The sequence below is a fragment of the Squalius cephalus genome (genome assembly GCF_949319135.1).
Source record: "Squalius cephalus genome assembly, chromosome: 5".
Lineage (NCBI taxonomy): Eukaryota > Metazoa > Chordata > Actinopteri > Cypriniformes > Leuciscidae > Squalius > Squalius cephalus.
Genome location: NC_137126.1, coordinates 10,553,482 through 10,563,954, shown reverse-complemented (window position 1 = coordinate 10,563,954; position 10,473 = coordinate 10,553,482). Strand labels below are relative to the sequence as shown.

The following is a 10,473-nucleotide window of genomic DNA, read 5'->3' as shown; positions in this document are numbered from 1 at the left end:
GCTGCGGCTGTAACGAGCTTTGCGATTGGCCATTAGGTGACCAATCAAATGCATACTGGGAACTGAAGCCAGTAGCAACTCTAAACTCATTAACATTTTGGAAATATAATTATTTCTTAGTTTCGCGGACTCGTTTATTTTCTTTCTGCATTTTTAAGATAAAAAGTAGTTATGTAAAATAATAATGTTTTTGACTTTTTTAATAAAATGAAACATTTTACAATTTCTTTATTTTTGCTACTTCAGATACAATTATAAACAGATTTTCTTTTACCTTCATACTAGATATTCCATATTAAACATATCGGTAACACTTCACGATAAGGTTTATTAGTTCATGTATTAACTAACATAAACTAAGAATGAGCAATACATTTGTTAATCTTTGTTAACGTTACTTAATAAAAAATACAGCTGTTCATTGATTGTTCATGTTAGTTCACACAGAGCATTAACTAATGATAACAAGATTTTAATTAAGTATTAGTAAATGTTGAAATTAATATTAACAAAGATGAATAAATGCTGTATACGTGCAGTTCTTTATTAGTTCATGCTCACTGTTAACTAATTAACCTTACTGTAAAGTGTTAACAACATATCTCTTACATTACTACATAAAAAAAAAAATAGGTAAAAAATAGTGACAAATTTTATTTCTTGTGTGGTAATGATTTATCATTTAAGCAAATTAAAACTCATTTCCACCACAACCAATCATTTTGCCTAAACTAGTAACCCTAGTGTCTGAACAAGGTAGTGAAAGACAATCCAGCTCAAAGACAACAGAGCAGGCAGAAATATTTGTTTGCATCTGCATTTTAATGGGACAAAAGCAAGAATACATAATTGTAAGATGAACATTATTTTTAAAAAAAATCCTCAAAACACAAGGTCTCGATTTATTCGTAGGCACTGCCTATGTTTAATGATCATCAGTTTCTTCAAATGAAATCAACTCAAATAAGGCAACACAATTGGTCTCGTGTATTAAAACTCCAATGGGCAACAGTGCAAAATTCTGATCCATTCAGGTTTCTCGTCTTGATACTAAATACTTCATTTAAAAAAAAAAAAAATTCAACGTTTCGATTTTATATACAGAATTAATCGCAATTCTAACAAAATGTCTGTTGCAGCGTGAGTCAGCAACTTCTTCTCCAAGAGTTCTCTGGAAGAATCCTTAAACCGTATGGACCAGCATTTAACAGCGCCGCTAATGCCAAATAGTTGCAATGAAGCCCAAGCCCATTCCCCACCCACCTATCCTCCCTCCCTCCATCCCACCTACAAAAAAAAAGCAAGCAAGCAAGCATCCATAATCAACATCTGAATTATCTTTATATAGCGTCCCAACAGTAAAACACAGTTTGGTTATTTACATACAGAATGGTATACTGTACTTGTAAGCCCTCAAAAAAAGTGGAATGCAAAACAATTTAAAATACCTAAAATTTGCGTAACATCAAATTTTTGTGAAAACGTATTAATATTGTGCAATATTCATCTGCCTTCAAGGAAAAAAATGTGGCAGTCATCCCTGCAATTGGTTTAGTTTGAGAAATTGAATGTCTAATTAAAAAAATACAACAGTTGACATCCATTTTATTCATTTTATAAACAAACAAAAAAAAAAAGTTGACATTTCACACGATTCGTTGGTGTCGTCGCTCCGTTCAACAAAACTATTTTGCTTTTAAAATGGCAAGTCCAAAAAAAAAGAAAAGGCAAAGCTTCATATATTACAAAATCAGCAGCTGAAATCGCTCTAAACAACCCCCAAAAAAAAAGCAAAATGGAAAAGTTGCAGTTATTGTTGATTTTATTCATTTATAGTACTTTGAGTTAAAAATGGCATAGTCCTCTCCGAATAAGTCAGTCGGACACCAGGCCGAAGACTTGTGGATTTATGTGGGTGTGTGTTAATGTGTCTGAATATGCTTGTGTATCAGGGTGTGTGGTTTAATCCCAGTGTAGGGCAACTCGAGACCCCGCAATGATGAGCAAGATCTGCCTCAAAGTCTCAAACTCAAGGAAAATTACAAGTGGAGGGTGGGGAGGATCAGGGGGAAAAAAAATGGCACACCCCCTCCCCATGCCAGGCATCTTGACAGGTGTTTGAGAATGGAATGGGGGTGGTGTGTAGATCCCTGCTGCGGCCGCAGTAGAGTGCTAGAGATGTTCATCGCCCCATCAGTGTGTGTGGTATCCTGCAGTGCCCATGCTGGACTGGTTGGCTAGCACGGTTCCATTGACTCCCTGCGCAGGCTCCACCACGCCTCCGTTACTCACGGCACTCACACCAGTCCACCCAGCGCCAGCCTGTAAGTGACTACAAGACAAAGTAGCTGATAGTTGGTGGAAGAGAAGAGAGCAATTATATATATTGGTTTTTATACCAGAAACATTTTCATTCTAGGCTGGTGGCCCCTCATATTGATCATATTTGGGAGTTAAAAAGTCAACAATTGGTTGAACCTTTTTGACTCGAAGGCCCTACGTTTTCCAACACGACATTCAAAGATAATTTGTGGCATTTCTGCTGTAATTGACAATGCTGCATGTCTTCTGACTTTATTAAACTGGGAGTATTGATATTAAAATTAACCACAATTTATTTTGATTCCAAAAGTTTAAGAACTGCATGGGGGGAGGGGGTTCCAAAATAATTCAATTGAAATGCTAAAAAACATTTTAGTTGTAATAACCAAACAGAAACGGCTCTGTATAAATCTCCATTCGTTAGAAGCATAAGAGAATTTCAAACTTAAAGGGTTAGTTTACCCAAAATGTTAAATTATCCCACAAGTTACTCACCCTTCAAGTCATCCTAAGTGTATCTGAATTCCTAAGTGTAACCAATTTTTTTACTCCGCATTGGCCACCAAGTGTCAGAAGCAGGAGTTCTGTATTGACAGCGCCATGACTGACTTTGACAGCGCCAGCACTTAAGCAAAAGCTCCTGTTCCTCGATTTCATTATTTTTTTTATCTTATTTAACAGTTGTATAAAATCATTTGACAAATGTTTGAAGCAAGTAAACAAAAGGTATATGAAATAGTATTATTAGTAATTGAAAGGCTACAGCAATAATACTTTCTCATTCTATTTGTCCAGTCATGACTGGACACGCACAAAATTAAAATCCTTGATTTCAAACTATGCTGCGCTATTTCAAGTTGGTCACAGTCATATATTCACTGTGTGCTGTATGCAAAATTAGCATTACCTGGTCTATATTTGAGAAAATATGATGTCCAGAGCATAGACACTTACCAGGTAACCAAGCACACTGCTTATAATGTACTTAGTTTGTATCTTATACTCAAAAAGCAAGTAAATCTTAATCTTTTTTATTCACGCTTTTTACAATTTATTTTTGAGATTACAGAACCAAGAAATTGCTAAAATGCAATCTTCTTCATTGCAAATGGAGGTATGAAGATCTGTAGACTTACTTGAAGCCCTGTTGGTTCCAAGCCTGTCCGTACACGCCGTAAGTAGGTACCTGCCAGCCGTTAGGGACATACTGACTAATTTGTTGTGCGTTGCCGTACCACTGTCCCCACTGGCCGTATGGCTGTGCGGCGAAACCAACTTTGTTCTGCTTTAAGATCAGAAAAATACAGAACATAAAACACATGCCTATCATTTACATATGTGTATTCTCTTTATGTTGGCAACAATACTTCACAAGCATGAATTCCACTATCACTTCTAATATTTTGCTGTAACATTTCTTGAATAAATCAGGGGATGAGAACATACTACTGCTCACCTGGGGTACCTGCACCTGCTGCATGGGGGTCACCATGTCCGTAGTCTCTTTACCCCAGTAACATTTCACTAGATGACCTTCTAAGGATGTGCCATTAACAGACACTATCGCATGAGCTGCACTTTCATGAGAGTTGAACCTACAGAGATGAAGATTGTTATATCATCCTCTGCCATTAGGATGTGTTACCACCACGTTTCACTTAAATAACAAACATACCTCACGAATGAGTAGCCTTTGTCTGGGAACACTCTAATTTCCATTATTTGGCCAAAGGGGGAAAAGGTCTGTCTCATGAGTTGTTCTACAGCAAAAAGAGAAGAGGAGCACATTACAAAAATGACTTTCCATTAGAATTAGCTTGCATTCAAAAGGGTTACACAGAGAAGTCCAAAACAAAAACCTCACCTGTAAGGCCTGTAGTGACTCCACCACAATAAACTGTGCAGTTGCTGGGGCTGGACTGGTTCACTACCTCATCGAACGACAAGTGCTTTGTGTTTGCTGTGAATTTGATTAAAGAAATACTGATTAACCTTTACAGGTCTCTGTACTTTTCAAGCTCATACACCCTTAAAAACAAAGATACGGTTCATCTATAATACCCTTGTATCAAACCACTGCAACAGGATCGACGTAATGGCAAACACGTTCTTGCAAGTCCCATCATTAACGTCAAACATGGAGTGACATGTTTTGACATGCCATAATACAACTGAATGAGCTTTGACTTTGTGGATGACTTGGATTAAACAAAAGCTTTGTGTGAAAACATCTAATATAACGCAATAAAGTCCTGCGGACCACTTTAATGCTGCTCGTCTCATTCTTGGAGCTCAGCAGCCCAAGCCATCATAATGAAAAAAAGCAATCTAGAAGTTCATACAGGTTTGGAACAAAGGTTAAAGTAAATGACAATTTTCCTATTTGGCAGAACTAACATTTTAGCATGAGTTAGGTAGGGGTTTCATGATGGCAGCTAGTTTTCTCTTGATCAATATTAGTGGAGATATCTGGCAAATGCATATGAATACTCACTTTCATAGGTGGCTTTAGGCGCTGGGGGTTTTCTTGTAGCCCAGTTAGTCCTGATCTGCCTACCACCCAACCACTGACCTCCCATCTGCTGAATGGCATTCTCTGCATCCTGTAAACCAGTGCAAAAACATCAGCATTGCAAAAGCTTCCGGGATTTCACACACCCTGGTTCTGCTAAGTTAAAAACCTGCATTTCCTGATGTTGGAATTGTGACTCACCCATTTGTTGAAGAATGAAACAAAACCATAGCCTTTTGACTTCCCCGTCGCCATGTCTTTCACTACACGTGCATCTCTGAGAAAAAAAAAAAGAGCAAAAGGGTAAAGTTTTGAGAAAAGAGAGACCATGTAAATTCCAAAAAAATACTTGATAGAATGATTTTTAAACATCACTGAGGGGAAAGTCTTTAAATGTTATGATGTGCAAAACAAAACACTGCTGGCTATCGAAAAAACACTTGTTACTAAATAAAACAATTTTAAGACAAAAAGAAAAAACTGACAGTGCTAGAAAACCATTTCTATGAGTTTAAATCCTACACTATTTAACAAAGCAAATAATCAGATATCTGCATATTTAATAAAAAACTGAGTTACAAAACCAAACCGAAAGTGGGGTAATGGGCAAAGATGTAGACGTTGACCGTCTTTGCATTATCCGTATGATCACATATGATCTAATATATATATACAGTCAAAGGTATTTACATAATTGTACACTAAAGCCAGTATTGTGTAAGGTCGTTTAAACAGACTCAATGACTCAAAAGTAGTTGAATTTACCACTGGGTGTGGAAAAAGGGATTTTCTTTATTTAAAAAGCATCGTGTCACTTACGATATCCTCCCAAAGGGTGCAAAGGCAGCTCTGATATCATCAGTGGTGATTTCTGGACTGAGGTCTCCAACAAAGACGTGGAAGTGATCTAAAAAGCACCAGACAAGAATTACTTGGATTGAAGAATTAATTTCTAATAATTCAGACATTCAGTGGGTATAAATTAGTGACAGTCTATTAATCAGATGATATCTGGCCTTAATTAGGCACTGAGGAACATGAAAAGCAACTCACTGCTTGTGTCTTTTTTCTGGCTGCTTGGTGATGTGGCCCAGTTCACCTTTACCTCCTAGGAGAAGGGTATAGGGAGGAAAAGATTGAAAGAAATGTTAGAAATGATAAAGACATGTTCAAGTCGCTGCTCTCTACTTATCTGACAATAAATCACTCTCCTTAACAAAATGGATGTTTGAATGTACAGCAGAGAGGAGGGAGACCTGACGATACTCAATTCACACTTAGCTGTCCTAGTGAGAACTTATTTGAACAAGCAAAACAATCTTGGTAGTAAAAAGGTCCAAATAACAAGGGACTTACAAAACAAGTGAAATTACCAACTTGTATTACTCCTCAAATGGTCCTTCATTACCTGTTGAGGATAAAATATTTTGTACTGAATAGGCATAAGACGCTTAATCTGCCTCTAATGTATAATCTATTGGAAATAGACTTGTGGATTCAAATTCTAGATATTTGAAAGAATAATATCGAATACACACTACTGGTCGAAAGTTTGGAGTCAATAACTTTTTTGGAAGAAATTAATACTGTATTCAGCAAGGATGCATTAAATTGATCAAAAGTGACACCAAAAAATTAAACTTTTACAAAATATTAAAATAAATATTTTTCTTTGGAACTTTCTATTCAAAGAATACTGAAAAATACCACAAAAATATCGAATCGGCATTTAGGAATGATTTCTGAAGGATCATGTGACACTGAAAACTGGAGTAACAATGCTGAAAATTCAGCTTTGCCATAACAGAAATAAATTACATTTTTAAATTTTATCAGTATAGTTTTATTTAATGCCATGTCAACTTCAGTGGCTATCTTCGTGGCAAAAACTGAATTACAAAAATACAAATTACATATATAAAATAAAAATTACTGTTTTTAGTTTGTTTGTTTTTTTAACAAAAGCAGAATTGGTAAGCATAAGATGTTTTCTGTCAAAAACATCAAAGTCTTACCAACCCCAAACTTTTGAATGGTAGTGTATATGAAAACATCTTGAAGCATAAAATTAAAAAGCTATACAGGTGATATGACCAAGAATGTGTCTTGCGTACAATAAAAAAAAAAAAGTGGTAATGGTTGGTGCGTTAAGTCAATTTGACTGGATTTCATGACTGTGCTTAACCATAAAATTCACATTTCAAGGAAGCGATTCATCGAACAATGAACATACAAAAGCATGGGTCAACAAGGTCAGGCCACAGAGCTGAATCTTTTCATGAATGATGTAGCATTGTCTCTAATCATTATTTTGGCAAATCTGAGTAAACTATAATGAGATTTATATGGCCTGAAACATGAAAAACCTCTGGTCAACATGAAAAATGTCAAAATCTCTCTCTCAGTGCACATTGCACATCCAGCACACAGGCATTCTACTTCACATAAAGTTTGCAGAAGATCTGAACTGTTCCACCCTCCCGTCCCAGCCCAACTCACCCTGTAGATACGATAGCTTACCTTACCCATTATTTTACGCCCATTCATGGCTGCGAGTGAGGCCGCTGCGTGCCTATGCTCGAAGAACTCCACAAAGCAGTATGGATCGTTACCTGCCGTCTGAAGGGAAATTAGTGCGATTAGACTACATTAACTTATTTAATGAAAGCCTTGACAAATTTTATGGCACATTTTGTCTTTAAAAAAAACAAGTATCAGATAAAAGCCCCTTGTCTTTTCTACTGGTTAAGTAACTGCTGCAAGAAACCTTATAATGTGAGTGTGTATATATACATATATAATTTTTTTTAATTGACTGACAGCACATACACATATATACACACACACGAGTTGTGTAATATAATATTTTTGATAAAGCATTGAGATGCTTGTGCTTGAATGGTGAGCTACACAGAATTATTTCAAAATATCTGTCTTTGCGAGTATTCACTGAACAGTCGGTTATGTCTAAAGTGAATGCAAGCAGTCCTATCCATGCATTAGGTCTTAATTTAATAAACCTGCTGCTGTCTGTCATTAATGTTAATCAAACAACAAAATAAAAGATGGAATCACTCTCTGATCTTGACTGAATAACTTTTGTAGCTTTAATAATAATCCATTTATGTGTAATTAACACTAAAAACTACAGTGATTTATAAATCTGAAAATTCAATTTCTATATTTCTTACTATTTAACTTGTGTTAAATAGATATAAAATGAAAAATTCAAAGTGCTGTTCAATCCATTTTTTTCTTATATAGTATCTCCTTTGTTATTTGCATCTTTGTTCTAATTTTTAATAACAAAGATAAAATAACAAAAAAGACTATATAGTAGTTATTAATATAGTGATTATTATTAATAAATTGAAGGAAAAGATGCATAGCGATGCATAGAGAATAGTTTTAGAATTAAATCATTACCCTTGGAATCATAACCGAATCATGAGGCAAGTGAGGATTCACACCTCTACTAGTATCGAGATGCTTATGAAAAACAAGAAAAACAAGTTACTGGTGCAAGAAATAAAAAATATCAATGCTAAATATATATATTAAAAAAAGATGCATTTATCTAAATGCTGAAAGACGGCATTAGCACACAACTTGCTGTATAAGCAAATTATATACTCACATCCACAATCATTTTACAGCTCTTACAGGGGCCAATTTGACCAAAGAGCTGCATAATAAGGGCCTCGGTCACATCCCGTGACAGGTTTCCAACATACCTGCAAAAAAGAGGGATATGGACATGACAATGAGTGACGGGTTGAATAGAAGATACATTTAAATGTATAATTGTATACAGTTATTACAGGGGGGGTCCATGAGTGCAATCTTTGCCATCTTCAAGCACCTGAGTTACAATGATCCAACTAATCTACATTACAAAAGAATTAAGTAGGCATGAGGACCCACGGCCCGTTACTTAACCTTAAAAAACCTCATCCAGCAATGAGCTGCTTAACATGAATACAGGTTTGTAACAAAGAGATGACAAAACAGAAGCACGCACGAGCGCACAGGCAGCGCGCGACCAGCAACAAAAGCTCTTGCGCTGTCGGATACGAGAGACGAAAAGCCAGATATGACCAAAATATGCACAATTTGTACATTTGTATCCCGTATTTACACACTGGCAACGTGCTAATTGAATAAGAATGCTGCATTTATAAAAGTAAAGCTTTACAAATACGTCAATGAATACACTAGACGGGTTCTTTGTCTAGCAATTCCCTAACGACAATGAGCTTTCAGTAAGTACAAGGCAACTTCACACACTCAAACACAGACAGCAGTGTGTGAGAGCGGCCCTGCTGTGGCCTCAACAGGCCTGCTGCAATTATCTAAATTAACTCAATAACTAGCACATGGTGTACGAAATTCTTTGAAATCACACGACTGCCATGTGCTTAACAGTCTCGAGGGCTAAATATACGTTAAAGTGAATCTCTTCTTCCAGCAATCATAGCTTTTGTTTGGGACACAGAAAATGCACACGTCTGCTTTGTGGTTGCATTTCCCTTAGCATCACACTCGAGACTGTTAAGGGCTAGAAATGACTTAAGCAAAATGACAAAAAGGAAAGTGCTTTTTAAAAAGCTATGGTATGAATGACTTGATCTGATATGAAGTTTTCTGTCTAACGTGTTGGCGTACAATGCCGATATACGTACAGGGTCTTGGGCTGCTCGTCGTCCATCATATTTTCCCGATCGAATTAAGACAACGAACCCTGAGAGAAAATCCTCTTGTGTATATTTGAGATGATCTCGAGTTCCAGTCTCGCTCTTTCCTGTGTTGTTACCCTCTCTGTTCTCCGCCAAACCTGTTATAATGAGAGTAAATGTGAAATGCCGCCTCGGCTGACTCCAGTTATGAACAATGGAAAGGCGACATAAGATGGCGGAGGAACCGGACCGGAAATGCAAGAGCGCATGCGCGTACGAACCACAAAGCGCACAAAAAAATCAAGATTTGAAAATGCTTCTGACCACCGCACTGTACATTAAATAGAAATGTATTTACAGTATGCGCAATGTTCAGAATGGTATAACAATAATAGACTAAGAAAAGTCAGTGAAATATTTAGATTTACAGAGAGAAAAATTAATGCGCCGCCCGGGAATCGAACCCGGGTCGCAAGAATGGGAATCTTGCATGATACCACTACACCAGCGGCGCTCTGTGTGCAAATATATATATGTTGTGTATAGGCCATTTCCGTCACAGTAAAAAACGTCATGTTTTGATAAATCATAATTATGACATACATATGCATACATAAAAGGTCGATATTATGATATACTAAGAAGTAATTATTGAAAAAATAAAAAGTAAAATTACGGCATAAAAACTCAATTATCTACTTTTCGTGTCACATCGTTTTAACTCATCATTTACATTTATATTTAATTATTAATAATTCTGATAAATGTAATTAATAATTCAGAAATAAATAATTACAACTTATATGTCAAAATGTCATATTTTATAAAAGTATGTAATGATGTTGACTTTTTGTCTAATTATGACTTTTATGTCATATGATTTACCAAAGCATTTTTATTAGGTGACAAAAATAGGCTTTCATAGGTACATACGCAAAATGTTGTTGTTAACAAGGTAGTCAA

At 36.1% G+C, this 10,473-nt stretch overlaps 1 protein-coding gene across 4 annotated transcripts; it reads right to left on the bottom strand.

Moving 5' to 3' along the window:
- Nucleotides 1-939: 939 nt before the first annotated feature.
- On the bottom strand, nucleotides 940-9,753 carry tia1 (TIA1 cytotoxic granule-associated RNA binding protein). Of its 4 annotated transcripts, none has more exons than XM_079872817.1 (13): nucleotides 9,517-9,751; nucleotides 8,472-8,568; nucleotides 8,261-8,323; nucleotides 7,355-7,453; nucleotides 5,888-5,942; nucleotides 5,654-5,741; nucleotides 5,036-5,111; nucleotides 4,817-4,925; nucleotides 4,187-4,282; nucleotides 3,998-4,082; nucleotides 3,779-3,917; nucleotides 3,459-3,607; nucleotides 940-2,332 (listed from the first exon to the last, which is right to left on the bottom strand). In XM_079872817.1, exons 1-13 carry the CDS (start codon nucleotides 9,543-9,545, stop codon nucleotides 2,194-2,196), a joined length of 1,224 nt encoding a protein of 407 aa, XP_079728943.1. In that variant the 5' UTR covers nucleotides 9,546-9,751; the 3' UTR covers nucleotides 940-2,193. The 4 variants fall into 4 exon arrangements, with proteins under 4 accessions (XP_079728943.1, XP_079728944.1, XP_079728945.1 ...); XM_079872818.1 differs by having other exon boundaries at nucleotides 3,459-3,604; nucleotides 9,517-9,701; XM_079872819.1 differs by lacking the exon at nucleotides 8,261-8,323 and having other exon boundaries at nucleotides 9,517-9,753.
- Nucleotides 9,754-10,473: the final 720 nt, after the last annotated feature.